At 40.1% G+C, this 17,213-nt stretch overlaps 1 protein-coding gene across 2 annotated transcripts in view; it reads left to right on the top strand.

Annotated features, from left to right (window-relative positions):
* The window catches only part of plxna2 (plexin A2), a 160,267-nt gene that overhangs the window by 54,308 nt on the left and 88,746 nt on the right, over positions 1-17,213 (top strand). For both annotated transcript variants that reach the window (XM_063465510.1, XM_063465509.1), the window contains exon 4: positions 11,996-12,130. In XM_063465510.1, the coding sequence (XP_063321580.1) occupies positions 11,996-12,130 (135 nt within the window). The remainder of the gene's footprint in view (positions 1-11,995; positions 12,131-17,213) is intronic.

The following is a 17,213-nucleotide window of genomic DNA, read 5'->3' as shown; positions in this document are numbered from 1 at the left end:
ATTTCTGTGGAATTTTGAGATCGTTAGCATATACACCAATCCAGCACAGAGTCATATTGTATCTCCTTCCTCAGGGTGTTATTGCACATCCTTAATTTCTTACATGCACACACACATAAACTGGCTGGCTGCTGACCGGCACTAATGCCCTAATGGTACTGCCCTACATACTTGGTACACTAGTGTCTGTTGGTAACTTCATGACCTACCCTAGGCTGGAGGCAGACGGGGAGGACAGGGGAATAAGATGGAAGGAGAGGTTTGCTTTTAAGCTCTTAATACCTCAACTCATTTACCTTGTGTTGCATTTGTAGTAGAAGCCACTTAAACGCTATTGTGTTTTCAAAAAGAATAGGTTCATATAATTATATTTCATCATTCTTTTATCATAAAGGTCTAAAGTAAGCTGGCTTAAGTTGGGTTGGTAAAAGTGAAAAACCATTATATATGTCTTAGTTAGGTGTTTGGCCTCCACATGCTGCCAGGACAGCTTTCATTGTGTTACAAATTATTTTTCACAAATCTGTTGAACTGTAACGAGGAGGGGGAGGGGGGTGTTAAACACCATTCTTTCAAAAGATAATTCCTCATTTAGTGTTTTGATGCTGGAGGCGGAGAGTGCTGTCTAACAAAATCTCTCCTAGGTTTAAACTGGGTTGTGATTTTATGACTCAAATTGCCATAGCATGTGATTCATATAATTTTATACTCATCAACCTGCCAACGGCTGCAGCAGCAAACCGCCATCGTTTGTCTGGTATATGAACATGGGCAGGCAATGAGCCACCTTTTCCAAATCACTCAAAAATAAGAGTCAGTCAGACTAAAAAGGAAATGGTTGTCTTGACTGTCAGGTTTTTTTTTTCTTTTTTAATCAGTTCAATTTTTTCAAATTATGCTACCGTACAGTATTGATTTTCTCTAGCATGCTTACCAAGAAAGACACTTGAAAAGATATTTTTAGGTTTCTCTGTTAGATGGTGAAATAGTTATGAATGGCAGTTATCATTCCTCCGCTCTGTACTGGTTGGATTTCACACTATAGTGTAGAAAATCTATGCTGCACTGTATCTAAATGTAATGTGGTGACCTCTGAGTCAACTGAAAAGACCTTTTCACTTTAGTCTTTAAAAATGTGACACATAGACAAATTGAGAGCCTTGTACCAGTTTTCGCTCTTCCTCAGCCCTTACCTAACTGTCACATGTAGATCCTTCATTGTGCCATATAGTGATGGTCTAACGGAGTTGGATGGTTACCACAGTGGTTACCGCACCCTAAGCAGAGGATGTGTCATTGTCTCATTTCCCATTTATACACCAATCCCTGAACCCTCCATTATCCAACCCTACTCCCTTTACATTTTGAAGAGAAGCAAAAGCTTTGCAGTGTGATGGAGGTGTGTATTGACCCAGAGAAACTATGAGGATGGAATACTAATGGGGTTAATAGAATTAATGGTGCTGTCACCCTTGTTTGCGGAGGAGTGTCAGGGTTTGTGCTGGCTGTTTGCTAGCTGCTTTTTTTCTGCATATTGTGGCTATACTGGGGCTCTGAGTTGCTCCATTGCTACCTTCTCTCACTATGCAATTTTGTCTCTCTTTTTTCTACTCATCCTTTTCCTGCACATCTGTCTAGTCCTTGCAAAATCTTCCGTCAAATGAATGAAATCCTTTTTGATGCTGCTGCTTTTTATACTCTTCTTTCACAAATGTCCTTTATTCATTCAGATACTGATCAAATAAAGTGGCTGTGATGTACAAGTATTTATATTCCCTAGGTTCATGTGCAAGAGTGATTTGTGTGCTGTTTGTGTGCGTGTTTATGATTCTGTGGTCGTTTTAAGGGAGGCACTGTGTGTGTGTAATAATGGAAGGTTGACATTTAAAGCAGTGTATTTAGTGCCACTGAATTAGCATACTTTAACTGGCTGCTCTATTCCTTCTGGAGTGAAGCAGGCATTAAATCCCGACGCAAGATTGGTGGGCATTTTTAAAGAGCTTTAGTGAAGATTCATAGACTACAAAATGTGCTGGCATCACACAGAAACTCACGCTTATATACACATTTTCTCTTTCTCTGTCATTTTTTAAGACACTCTGACCTGAGAATATGCTGCTTTCCTATTCTGCATACACAGCAGTTTTCCTCTTCTGCCACTTCAGAACATGTGTATGAGTTACGAGGGAATAAGAGAGGACTGAAGAGTGTGTGGGTGTGTTAGAGTCTGAGTGTTTGGGGGATAAAGGAGGAATTCTCTGTCACAGACACATGTCTCTACTGATGAGCATCTCTGATCTCTTGGTCTACAGGAAGACTCAGGCCTGTTGCTGTTTTGCATGTATAATATACAAATAAAGACACACAGCTGCATTCAGTAGTCTTTTTAAGCCTGTGGCTGTCAGACGCTGTGTTTGCGTTCCTCCCTGTCTCTTAAATCTCTTAAATGTGCATAGAATTGCTGAGAACACAATACCATAAGTCATTTTTTACAGTGTTTTCTAATTAGCAGACTAATGAATCAAGGCCCTGTTTGCTGCTGTTCTCACACAGAAGAAATATCCCTGACAGTCTTTATCTTGTTTTATGTGCAGATAGCATTAGACATGCTTGTTGGAACATACTTTAGAGAGGGGACATGTACATTTTTATTTTTTTTTACTATAAAGGTATGTTTGTGTCGCCAGTTCCAAGTATGTTGTTGTTACTAACACTAATTAACATTAACTGCAGTTATTGCCCAGCGTATCCTGTTTTCAGTCTCAGAGACTGTTTCTGATGGAATGCTATAATTTCCTGGCAAGCTAATCTTACCACATGTTCTAATTGGGAGTGGGGGAACAATCAAAAGGCCTGTGAAGGACGGAGACTAAAATTGAGCGCCGCACTCTCTTAATCAGTTCAACTTGAGCCTCATAACTGAAACAATATTGATGACATAACAGCTTTTTTAAAATATCCAAGAATATCTGTGGACATATACATGTATTTACGCAGACAGACCACAGTTTCGGCTGATTCCCTGCTGATCTTGTGCCCAAGGGGAGAGAGGTTACTATGGCAACCCTTGTCCAGCACAGGGGTTTTGGCCTGGTTTTCTTGTTAATAGTTTGAATAGGGTCAGACACCCAACCCCTCCTCAACCCATCAGTAGCATCACTGTGTTGCTGAAAAGGACTGATTGGATAACCCTTACCCCTCATAGTCCACCCCATGTTCTTATCCCTTCCCCCTTCTACATTGTTTCTGTTGGCCAGCAGAGGTCAAAGGTCCCCAGAGTGGTGTTCATCTTACCCCTGTCCTTACCCTCTCCACTTACAGGGGGAGCTCTAATTATTCAAGAGTTGCTGGGAAGTTGGTAGATGAGAGGTTAAAGGTTGTGATGTCTGTCTCCATAGAGTTACATGCGGTATGGTTTGAAATTTAGGGTGGAAGGGTGTAATGGGCTGTGAAGGTGATGGACTTCTGGTTTAGCCACACAGTCACCTTTGAAACTTTGAAATTATGTCTAATTATTTAAAGCCAGTGGCAGTGAAAAATACCAAGACAACAATATAATGATGGTAATGCTTATTTTATTATTTTTTTGCGCAGTATACAACTGGGAATGTAGGTTCCTTATGGGAGAAAAAAATCCTGTGGATCATATGTTGTATTTATGTGGCATGAGAACTATATCATCAATAACTTGTAGAAAAACACATCATTTTTTTAATAGATTGCCTGAGGGGAAAAAATGCTCTCAGTACACACTGCGTGCAATCACAGTGCAATAATGATCAAGGATGGTGCCAGAAATAAACAAAAACTATGATTATTTCAGATTACTATTTCTATAATATCCAGTTAGTAGGTATAATCTTATGTCTTATCCTTTTTCCTTTTCTGGTCTCCTCTCATGTTCTTCTTGTCTCATTTACATGCCTATCTATAATATTCCAGCATGTGTCAAAGAACGTCTGTAATATTATGGCTTTAATGAAGACTGCATTGAGTGTCAAGGCCTTATCACAGTACAATGCTTTCGTCAAAAGCATGTTCACTTACCACTACCAAGTACATCTCAGTAATATAAACCACCCCATGAAACATGTAGGGAGATTATTCAAGTTCAAACACATTACAAGTATAAAATATAGTCTTGGTTGAAGTGCTTTTATATTCTCATTTGTTGTACGGATCCCACTGGCTATAATTTCCTAGTATCACATCTACCTGGCAGTCTTGTCCCACATTTAAATCTCACAAATCTGGTGGGAGAAATTGAAACGATTTCAGCTAATTTGCCCCTCACCTGAACCTTTTCTGAGCTACTTCTTGATTCAAATATCTTTGTGATCTACTTTGAAGTACACCGAGGGAGAAAGCAGTAGAGTGATATTTTCTTCTGGTTCAGTCAGTTTGACATTCCTCTAATAACTTTTGTCTAACCATCAGTAGCTGTGTTTGCTGCATCTAATAGTTCCGTGATTGTTTTGTCCCTTGCATATTTACTCACATAAAATAGGTATAGCTTTTCTTTGTTCTTTCGCATACATCGCATCAGTCAAAGCTCCATCTTTAAAAGAAAAAAATCTCTGGAGAGAACGTTTCCTTATTAGAAGACGAGGTTTCGCGCAGAGGTAGCTGTTATTTTGTGCTCGTAACTTGGAATTGTGTGTGGGCTTATGTATAGCTATGTAAACGTGTAATGTTTTGCATATATATTCAACTTAAAGTTGTAGGACTAAGTTGTTGGCATCACCAGAATGCAGTTTTTAGAAAAAACAGTTTCTATGTGCAAATAGGAACAATAGCTTCATCATACTAGCAAAACCAGATTTTTAAGGGCTAAGCAGAAAATCCCTCCCACCACATCCCTCTGTTTTTGCTCTCTGTGAACCTTTCTGGACTTTGTCCATCAGCAGCAGCATGCTGGTCTCTGTTCAGTGTTTTAATGTGGAGCTAAATATAGGCCTGACATTGTGCTGCTGTGCTTAATATGTGTTTGGGCTGATTAGAGTTGAGGCCTGATCTCATCCCACCACAGACCCCTTAATGCATGCCGTGGTCTCTGGTTTCTTTTTTTACTCAGGGGCAAACAGAAGAAAGTGCTGATATAATCATGTTTTGGGTTGTGAGTTATGTGACCGAGAGAGATGGTAATATTGCAGAGCTAAAACTTTATTGAACGAGTGTTGGATATAGCTATTATCCAGACGGCAAATTGCACCATTGGTCTCTGGAAGTCAGTTTAATAGAATGTTTGCTAGTGATACTCACCGATATTTAATGGGAGCAAAAAAATGGCCATTTGAATGGTCAGCATGTGTGATTTGTTGGGGCGTCTGGGCAGGCTTTTGTTTTCCTTTTCAAACAGATGAGAAAAGGTGCTGTAGAGGAGAGGGTTAACTGCTTTGTTCATGGGGCGTAGAGCCAAATCAATAGGCTTCATGGTGCCCTGCCAAAAATGTGAAGTAATTGCCCCTTGTATTAACTAAAGACTCGGGTCACTTTAGCTGATATACTGCTACCGTATGAGCCAGGTGAGGGGAAAAGAATTCCACTTACAAAAAGAGTGATGTCTCTTGTGGTTATCCTGATTCCAATGTCTATTTTCATTTTCTTCCCACTCCAATAATATGTAACCTCTTTAAAAATTGCTTTATTGCTTACATTTTCTCCAAACTCTGTAATTGTTTATAATTTTTCTTTCCTTTTCCTCTTCACCCTCTTCCTGCCTTTTCTTGTGTTTTCCTCCTCACCAACATGTGGTCTCTCCAGCCTCAGTCTGTCCAATGGGAACTGACACAAGCTAACATAAGCCTTATGGGAGCTTATATTGTACAACAGGAACAAAAGAGATGGCATACTGGGCTGTTGGGAGTCTCCTCACACATATACACAGGACATTTCTACACGCCGCTCGCTACTGACACCAGAATTCTTCAGTCTGACACTGGTGATGGATTAGATGCGTTATCAAGGCGGAGAGAGGCTCCATGTTTTCTCCCAGTGTGCAGAATAAGGAGAGGGATGAAAAGGGGTGGGGGAGACTCGCACACAGGCAGCTGAATAGCCTGAACCCATTCCACCTGAAGTAGAGAAATACAATAGCAGCCTGCTACATTTCAAGCTGGGTTTCCAGGACAAACATGAAAATAGACATAGTGAGCCTCGTTGGTACACAGGGTTCTGCAAGGTGTGGAACATAACCAGCTGTGTGTCTGTCTGGCTGTAAAACTGCTCATTGACTGTGTTCCTTTAAGGACTACTCAAGGTGTTGCAATCCTGAAGATGCTGCTCTGTTTTACTGATGTCCTTAAAATCAGAATGAATTGGTGTCTTACTGGTATTTTACTTCTGGTGTGTTGGCAATTAATTTTTTCCCGAATGTTACTCATACCACCAGTCCACTCTTAGTGATACATTCCCAATCTCACGCCTAAAGCATCTGACTTCATCTAGTATGTGTCCATATCAACATATCCTAGGGCGTCAAACTCTGCCGTTCTGTCAGAAGCTACTGGCATATCAGATCTATACCACCAGACCTGGCAGTATTGGATTTGGAGATAACAGTCTTCCTTTGAAGAGTGGAAAAAGTCTGCGTTGGGAGGTTGGGAGATGGTGGTGTAGTAAATCAGACGTTTGTCAGCCATGGTTCGTGTCTTGTTTGGCTTTGATTGTTCACTTTGTTTCCATGACTTACACTTTCTGATTCGTTTCATTTGCACCAACATTTTACTAGTCAGTAGCTAAGTTGAGGCACTAGGTTTATGCACGAAACTACATTGATTATGTTTTGGAAAATATTGTAGTTTAGGTTAAAAAAAAAGCCTCCTTAAGTAACCATGCATGTTGAAAAACAATAAATAAATAACTAGTGCTATTCAATTTGATGGCAAGGGGCCGTTTGTACATTAAGCATGCTTTTGGGAGTTGGAAGACTGAGATCAATCACATTGTTAGTTAAACCTAGTGTGTCACACGACAGATGCAAAAGGACAGCTTGTCTATAATTTTCTGGACTCTAGCATCTTTAAAATATACTGCCGTATTCAATACTCTGGACTGGTGGATGGTGGGCCATCCCCAGAAGGTGAGTCTATCAGCACACCTCACCATTTTTCCCACTTCTGTGTAAAAGATCTAAAAATATTTATGTGAGCTTAGTGTAGCTTTCTAGTGTTTCTAGTTCAAGGCGGTTTCCTTGATATTCTCATGCATTGGAGGGGTTTTAAGGTAAAAGACAAATTCTGAGCTTGTGGAAAAGGTCTTTTTCTTTCTTAAAGGTGTGCTTGCAATGCAAAACCTGATGGCATAAGAGCACCTTTGGCTATCTGTATTTGACCTTAGCTGAATACATGTGCCATTTACCTAAACATAGCTGCCTCTGTGGTATCTCTGTGTATTGAGACAGCGTGTGAAAGTGTGTGGTGGTGTACTTTAGCAGAATCTAATCCAGTGTGTGGGATCAAGCAGATAAAGGCAATGCCTATCACTTCAACACTCAAGACTACTGAACTGGATTAGCGCAGATGCAGAAGATAGCTGCCAGATAGGTTACTCAGGGACTCTCTTTCTCTCTCTTTGAGATTCAGCCGTAAGAGCATAATCTCCTAGAAATCAACTCTTGTTTTACTATTTTGGTACAACATGTAGGTGGAAGACCTACAGTATGACTTAATTCTATCCCGATACAAGGTGTTAGTGTGCTGTACTCTGTGGTTTGGTAAAGGTTCTCATATGTGGGTTACATTATGCTCTGCTAGCTGAAATCTGGTGGTACAATAATGTGCACTCTCTGGATCTGTATTGGTCTTGGCAACGAGCTGTACACATGCTTGTCTTGTTTCAGAACACTAACCTCCCTCAAGGCTAAGTTTTGAAAATAAGATTTCCACACATATTTAAAAAGAAAACAGTTCTCAGGTAATAGTTAGCAGCTGGACCATTAAAGAAGAAAAATTCTTTAGAAATTGAGCGTCTACTGTTGAACAAACACTTGGAACAGGGCAAGCTGTGAAACAGACATCAATCTATAGACATGAACATACTGTTACATCTCATGTTACTTCACGGTTGTATTTTGAGACCAAATCAAAACCATTTTGGCATTTTGCATATTTTACATTTAACATTGATTTTTTTTGGATGAAACTGCAGGTTTTTTTAATGTCCTTTCCCATTCCTTTTACTGTAGAACAGCAGCATCCACAACACACTGCAAACACACATTTAATGCACTTTTTACACAGGATTTATTCCGCACTCAAGCAAATTGCTTCACACGGACTCTCGCAGTTGGGGATCCAGTGTCTGGCACAGTGTTCAAAACCAGAGAGACCAGGAAGGGAAAGAGAGCAAGAGAAAGAGAGGGAGAGAGAGAACAGGACAGGGGGAAAGGGAGAAGGGCAATTTGAATTGGAGTTTGGTCAGTCTTCAAACGTTTTTTCAGGGTGCTTACATGGTCTGATCAAAAGCACCCCACTGGCACAGGGCCTTGTAGCCACAAGGGGAGGCCTCTGATGCCTCTGCCATGGTTTCCCTGCTGGCCAACCACCCCAGCCCCACTCTCCACCCCCAACAGCTACCCATTTAATGCTGACTAGGTGTTGTGACAGAAAGCCTGTAAATAAAAGCAAAAGTTGTTTGTTTTTTTTAATCTGTTATTTTTGCTAGGTTCTGGCAGCATGGCAAAAGATGCTGGTTACCTGCAGAGTCCAGATGTGGATATTGAAGTTTTCAAGCCAAATACACCACTACCCTTATAATTAAACTATTGCCTCATGATAGTTTTAAGGGGCTTGGATTTTTAAAACCAAGTATCGCAGCTATCTGTGTGCTTCAAGTTTTTATGTTGCCTGTTTTCATCTTTTCACCGTGATCATATTTTTTTCATCATTCATGACAGCACTGTGTTTTCTCTTCAACAAAAAGTTGCCCGTGGTGGCCCCGGGGGAGAATGTAGACTGTTTTTCAACAATCTCATCTATCTTCACTTTTTTCCCCTCTTACTCAACTATACTCAGTTGCAGCTCTCCAATGCTGGTGATAGAGAGAGGTTAGCTAATGGCTGTGGTGTTGAAAAGGGAACCATGTCAGGCCAGGACAGACCAAAGGAGAGCTCTATAGGGTATCAGGGGTTGTTTCCATGGATGGGCAGTCTTAAAATAGAGGGGCAGTAATATTGTGAGGCAGTTGAGGGTATGAAACCAACTTGTTTGCAGCCTTTTCACCCAGCCTGATAAATAATGCAAGGTCGTACAGTGCAAAGATGGGATAGATTTAAGTACCTGAGAGAGCAGGCTAAATGTTGAAGTAAAGCGATGCTGAGAAAAAGATGTTTTGAGCATGAGAGTCGCTTACTCAGGTGGTACATTTTGTTGACTGGTGGAATAGTAGTGTGGGAGTGTGGTAAAGAGAGGGAGTCTTTGACAGAATTATTTTTGGTCCACTAAGCACTGGTGCCTCCATTTACTTGCTCAGGGTTTTCATTTTCTCTTTTTTCTCTCATTCGCCCACCCAGAGGTGAGTCTGCCCTGGAAAGTACTTGTATTTAACTGTCCCAATTCACACAAACGTTCATATTTTTTAATACTTTCTAACAGCGTGTCTACATATGTGTTAATATAATAGTCTTTGCAAGATTTACAGTTGCTGTAGAAAAGGAAAAAAAATCTGGATGTGAGTGTGTTTGTGTTTACATAGTGGGATGGTGAGAGTGTCATTGTCAATAATGTTTATTCGGTTTTCTTTGTGAGCTATAAGCCTAAGCCTTTGGGAAAAGCATACATAGAAGCAAAGAGTGAGAAAGAGAGTATTAGTGTATTAGTGAATCTTCTTCCCTCGTACCCAGTCACTAATACAATGTCTCTGTACACAGTCTTGCACTTGCATTATTATTATTTTTGTTTTTTAAAACAGGACTGGGCAATTAATCTAATTTTATTTTCAATTTTAATGTTGGCTCCAACAGCTACAATAAAAACAAGATAAGCTGAAAATAATTATTGATTAAAATCAGTGTACCTCATCCTGTTTGTGTTAATTATGCTGTGTAATATGTTTAAATAAATAAATAAAAATAAAAAAGTTGCACATTCTCTGTCAGTGCCGAATGTAGCGGGGGGACTAGGTGCAACCTCTATGGCACATTCAGCAACTGAACCTAATACGCTAATCACTAATAATCAAGTTTATTTTAAAGTACACTAAATATGTAGGCTAAATAATCAAAATACAATTGAAAAGAAAATATAGAAAACAACAACCTACAATAAATGTATCGATTTCCTGACATATTTGACCAGTCACCCAACCTTATAGGATGATCGTGTTAAATGGTTGTAGTTTTTATATTGAACAAAAACACAAAAGCAAACACAAAAAAACTATTTTTGCCTTAATAGAGCAGCTCTACTGTCTTGTTGCTGGTAGGCCTAATATGTTTGTTCTTCTTTTAACAAAGTGTCTGGAGAGTAGAGGTTTTGTTCCTCACACACTCATAGACATTTCTGTGTGTGAGTCTCTTTCTGGCCAAATGTTAATTTAAAAGCCCCTGGACAGTGGTGAGAGACTGTGTGATAGCGATCTGATTCAGATGAACTGCAGGCCTGCAGTGGGAAGGTCGGGTTATCTTGTGATCCCTAGTGGCAGCCTGCTAGGACACATATCACAGCATGACAGACTGCTCCTACGGGTGCACACACAAAAATGCACTCACAACACCCACACTGACACAGTAGTGAACAGAACAGCGCTGGCCTGGCCGTGCGCCGACATGCTTTATGGATGAGCATATTTGCTGAGGTCTCCCTCCACACTGCAGTGTCAGTAACCAGATGAAGACTGGCACGGCCCCCACATCCTGCCTTTCTCCTCCTACATATGGTTTTCACATATGTCCTGTTTTCAATGTTTGGATTAGTCTGCCAAGGTCAGATGTAGGTCAGCCATGGAAGGCTTAACCACTTTGAGCTTTGTTCCTTAACTATGGTGCCTGCTGTCGCGTACCCAACTAACCCTCAAGCTTTGAAGGCAAAGCTCCAGGGATTTTGTGTGAACTTAAATCACATTTCTCTTACTTGATCATCCAGCAGTTTGACACATGGTCTTGCTCACACATTCGTACACAACAGTTTGTGTGTGCACTCGTTTTCTCACACGCCCCCCCACTTTTGCTGTAGATCTTGTTTTGACAGACATATGACCTTGACTTTCCCCTCTGTGAGTCTGACAGCTCTTTGGTGCTGTCATTGTTTGAATAGACAGATGAATATTTGGGTGGATGGAGGCATGCAAGGATGGACAGATGATAGAGCCATCAGCTTTCATGGTTGGAGGAGGGCCTAGTGATATGTGACATCACAGAAACGTCAGAAAACCCCCACTCAAGTTTAGACAACCCATGCTGCTCCTCAAGATTTGCTGTTCTGTTTATGTCTGGCCAAGGGGATCTAATGAATGACGAAGGCTAGCACTGGCCCATTTGGGTCAGATGCCTAATATAAGTCATTTAAATTCTTTTCCATTGCTTTTGCAGTAAGGTGGTCTTGGCTTCAAGTTCAAAGCTTTACTGAGCAAATACATCATTCACTGAGGGAAAGAGAAAACCAAAACACAGCTCAAGTTTCACAAAGGTCTAATAATATCCACAAATAATTCCGCACAGTTTTTATAACCCCGTCCTACAAGGAACTTATAGAGGACTTACATTACCTGATACTATGAAAATATTATGGTTTGTTGCACAATTGTTGGCATTTATAAAAAAGCTTTTATGTCATATTCAAATTCATTCTTTCTAGTGGAAGCAATCCTTAAGGAGAATCTCCACCTCCAACTGAAACTCCAAGTAGCTAAATAATTTCAGTGTTTTTCAAAACAAAAACAAAAAAAATGAATCATGTTTGTCATTCCTGTCAATCATTTTTATCTGGTTTTGCTATTCCTGCTGTCACTGAGGTATAAATAGCAATATCTGACCTGTTTGTGTTCTGTTTTTTGTCAGATTCGTGTTGATGGGCCTCCTCACGGTGGTGTTCAGTATGAAACGATCTCGGTTATCAAGGACGGGAGCCCTGTCCTCAGGGATATGGCCTTCTCTCTTGACCGCAACTACCTCTACGTCATGTCTGAGAGACAGGTAGGTGTTTGAAAGCTGCATGCTTGAAAATATGTGACGCAAGTGTCCATACATAAGAATAGATGGTTTTAATGTGCCTTTGTCTCTGTATACATATGTTCGAAATGTCAGGAATATTGTGCGAATGTGTGAGCTCCAGCAGGGTGCAAGATGGCCCACCTCTCAACATCAGCAATCCACCACCTACTGTTAGCTATAAATAACCGGGGTGGCACAGCAGGGGACATTGTGACAGCATTTGATAATGAAGGAGAACAATGAGGGCAGGGAAAACGAAATAGACAGACAAGGAAAAGATAAGGTACAATGAGAGTGGATGAAGGAGAAGAAGGGCAGAGACTGGCAGGTTGACTGGCTGCTTGAAGCATGGGAGAAAGAGTGATGATGGAAAAGGGACAGCTGGAGGAGTGTACGACTTAGAAGGAGAAGGAAAAAAATGGAGACAGAGTGCAAGGTCATCTTTTCACACTTCTAATGAAGTGGCACAGCACTGCAGTCTGGGTGGGCAGCAGCTGATAACCATCAATGCAACTGACATACTAAACAGGTAGAAGAAGTGTGAGGACACAAGGGTAAAAGGGGACACAAGGGCAGAGTAGAAGGGAGGAGATGCAAAGGAGGGGAAAACATGGTATGTTGGAAAAGAGATGACAACAGGAGGAGAAGAGAAGAGGAGCAGCTGCAGGGGAGCGTGGCAGCGTAGCAGCCCTAGAGAGAGACAACGTGCAAGGCTGTCAGTGTGAGGTGATAGATTGCCATCCTCTCCTCTTATCTCTTCTTTTAACACGCTCAAGAACTGGCCAGCTTTAGCTTATGGGTTGAATCCATGGTGGATGGATAACGTGTAAAAGAGCAATTTTGAAATGATGTCCAATTCAGAGACGGGAAAACGGAGGCGTAAATGTAGTACTACGTTTTTTTTTATCCTTCAGCACATGACTTACACTTTCTTTTTTTAATATAAAAACAAACACTTGAAAAGTTGCATAGTTCTAGCTGCCTACCTGATGTGAGAGTAACAATAAAGCCAAAGTCAGATCACTTCACCAGTAACAGCTCAGTACTTTGAGCAAAAAATATTCTAAGATTATTATTCTAGTTTATCTTTTTTTTGGTAAAGCTTGCTAAAGTCATCGCCACAAATATTCGGACAGTTACACAGTTTTCCCAATTTTGCCTCTGCACACTACCATTCTGGATTTTAAAAAGCAATCAAGATGCGACTGGAGTGCCGGCTTTAAGCTTTAATTTAAGGAGTTTAACAAGTACTGCAATAACTATTTAGGAATTACAACAATACATAGTCCCTCATTTTAAGAGCCCCAAATTTAATTAGACAGCTAACATTATTTTAAATAGAAATATTTTCAATACTTGGATGAAAATCTTTTGCAATCAGTGGCTGCCTAAATTCTAGATGCCATTCAGATCATCAAATGTTGTGCTGTTATGCCTTCACTGAAGAATATCCAGTTTCTTTCCCTTGATAAACTCTTGGGTAGCTTTTGCAATATGCTTTGGCTCATCATCCATTTGCACTGTCTGATCAGTTTTGCAGTATTAAGCTGAATATGAGCTCAGAATATAGCCCTGTATACTTCAGGATTTATCCTGCTACGTCTATCAGTAGTCACATTATCAGTAAACACCAGTCTCCTGGTTCCACTGGCAGCCGTACATGCCCATGCCATAACACTGCCTCCACTATGTTTGACAGATTATGTTATGGATCGTGAGCTGTTCTTTAATTTTAACCTTTTTTAAATACTCTCCTACCATCATCCTGGTACAAGTTTGTCTTTATTTCATGTATTTAAAGGGAAAACTTTAGTCATTTTACATGTTTTTATGATGTTGCTCTGCCGTCTTTCTTTTTCAGAATGTACCAGTGTGTTGATTTGGCCCTTCCTAAAGTTTGTGCTATTTCTTTAGGGTTTCTTTTGGTTTTTCATACTAATGGTGATGTTGTACAGTTGAATTGACACCTTATGCTGAGATTTCTTGTGAAGAGCTATCAAATGCAAGTTCAGTGTTTAGGATCAACTCCAGGTCTTTTATCTGGTTAATTTCTCGTGATATATTAAGGGAAACGGCCAATCATGTCCAATTATTTGCAGGCCTCTGAAAATTAGGACCATATATAAAAATTTTGATAATTACTAAAGGTTAATGCAGTCCTCATGTTAAATCCCTTGAATTAAAGCTTCAAGTCTTCAGTTCAGTCCAATATTGGCAGTTTGATTTAAAATCCAGAGTTAAAATTACAATTATTGTCAAAATAATTATAGGCCTAAATGTACATTGAAGGCCAAATTATACTATTCAAGTTCAGTTCAATTCAGTTTTATTTATATAGCGCCACATCACAGCAGCAGTCGCCTTAAAAGCACTTTATATTCTTAGGTAAAGACCCCACAATAATACAGTTTCTCAAGCCTCTTTATAAGTATTTATATAGTATATTAATCAAAAGATATAACTGTACATCTACTTTTTTGTTATTTTATGTTTGGAGGAGGTTTGCATAGATATATATATCTAAACAAAACATGTATATTGATATTAAATGAAATATAACAATGTCATGCATAAACATAAGATGCAGGTATCGGACAATGAACTGATGACTCTGTAGCAAGGGCCTGAGCAAGTAAAGAAGAGTTTGCACTGATTCTAAAGTCTCTTTCCCATATTTACTAAATCCTTTATTCTCACTTATTCTGCAGATGAAAGAAGCTTTTGATGTTGAGCTCATAACTGCTAGTCATCTGAATGAGAGGTGATCGTGGTGAATATTATTAGTATTCAGTGTAGGGATTCTTCTGTCTTCCTCTCTAGGGGTTAGGGAGGATCGAAGGAGACAGACACGCACACACATACTGAAACATGCTCAATTGCTTCAGGGATGTTGGCATGCATGTTGAAAGACACCTCTTGATAGTCATATCTGACAGTGTCTGTAGAGAGGTTGTGCATGTGACCCATATGGTCCTTTCAGTTGTTTTTCATACATTTGGCGGAAACATTTCAATCAGTGGCAAAGGAACGTTATGTTCATCTGCAGTAATATATATTTGGTTGCATTTTGGTATTTGCTTGTTCTAGGACATCCCCACTCATCCTTGTGCATATATGGAAAGTAAAAAACACTGAGATCAGCAACAAGAACAGAGTTGATACCAATGATAATAAATATGACCATTAAGTCAGATACACCATGTAAAGGAGTTTGTTTGAAAGTGGGTTGCAAAGCAGCTTGCAGATGTGCAGCAACTCTGGACAGGCTAAAGCAGCTTGAGTGGCATGTCTTATATGGGAAATACCAGCTGAATGCATAGAATGGTATCAGCTGAGCCATGAGCTCATTTTTCACAGCGGTGTACTGTGCTCAAAATTATCCTATTTTTTGGTATGTGATTCCGGTTAGGTAAAACCACATATTTTTTCGTATGAAGACCTTTCTTGCAAAGCTGTGATCCAAATATATTTTTGAGTATTCCGAGCCTGGATTTAAATTCACATTTGAATGTATTTTGTCTTGCCCAGTTTCGCTCTGATCAGAGTGATGAATAAATGATTAAAAATGCTTTTAGAACGCATTTATTTAACCAGTCTGTAATCACTATCCACTGTACAAAACACAACAACGTTAAACCAGCCCTTTCACTCGAATATTCAGTGGAAAACATCTATTTGACCTTTATCTCATCATAAGCTTAAATGTCACCTCGAGCTACACTTGTAGTCACACATCCAGGACATCACGAGCTATATCTTGTCTAAGCTCTACTTGTTCCCATGTGTCTGACTGATGCCATCTAAGGCCAAGCACATGGCGATGGGACACGGCAGGAACAAAGGAGGGATGATATCAAACGGAAACCAAGGCAGATTTGGCTCCAGTTGCATTTCCTACTCTGAATAACAAAGAAGTCCTCTGTGTTTGGCACAGTGGGAAATGGAGGGAACAGAGAGAGCAAGAGAGAGACAGACATTAAGGGGGAGACCGACAGAAATTGGGCGAGCAAGAGTAAAATTTGCTCAGCAAGGCCATGCTCCAGAATTTGGTCTCTCTCTCTTTCTCTCTCTCCCTCCTGTCCTCACACCCTCACACACAACACTCTGTGTTGTGGCTAAGAATTGTGGGATGTGCAAGGCCTCTGTGAATACAAACATGCAGACAGGCACTCACGGGGATGCACACACAGTCACACAAACAAAACACATGCTTCCCTTAATATTCATTTACATAGGTTTAGTCACAATGCACTGGTTCTCCTTATCATGTGTACACTCTTATAAAAACACTGGAACTGCACATACATGAAAACACCAATCTCTCAATATTGTAATGGCAAGTCCATAAGGCTCATGGAGACTTCATTACCTATAGCCTATTGCATGTGGATCTTCAGTCTGACTTGCACACAACCTTCCCCATGTAATATTTTAGCAAACTTTTTCTTTTCTCTTGTTTCATTTGTTTCTTTCTCACACTCTCACACAAGACACCATCACTGACTCACCTCCAAACATATTTAATAGCTCCCTTTTTCATATTTGATCCATCGTCCTGCCATGTTAAACTGTGCTTTTGTTTTGGAGATGCAATGACAATAGCATTCACCATATTAATGATGTGGTGAGATTGGCTCAATGCGAGGCAGTGCAGTGGAACTGATGAAAAGACCTGGCTCACTGGCTTTCTCTACTCCCTGAGCACTATATATGTGTGTGTGTGTGTGTGTGTGTGTGTTTGCCCTCCTGTAGGGGTATTGTATCATTACTGACAGTCCTGAAATACATAACAGCAGGTTTTCATCTCAAGATTTATCTGTGTGTATGCACTATGGTGCCTCTTTTGAATAATCTCAAGACATGCTGGTTTAATCAAATAAAATCATTTAATTTTATTAGGACTGACTTTGAAGTTTGTGCATTACAGATGTCCTTGTGCATCCCGTGATTTGGCAGATCCATTGTATGAATTTCTGCCAGATCACATGTTTGAGTCATGTTGTGCGAATTGTCTGCGCAACTGTTTTCTATATTTATACCAATAATCCAAAAATTTGGGGTCTTG

This window comes from Pelmatolapia mariae, linkage group LG20 (assembly GCF_036321145.2).
Source record: "Pelmatolapia mariae isolate MD_Pm_ZW linkage group LG20, Pm_UMD_F_2, whole genome shotgun sequence".
Taxonomy (NCBI): Eukaryota; Metazoa; Chordata; class Actinopteri; order Cichliformes; family Cichlidae; genus Pelmatolapia; species Pelmatolapia mariae.
This window is presented reverse-complemented; position numbering and strand designations above follow the sequence as displayed.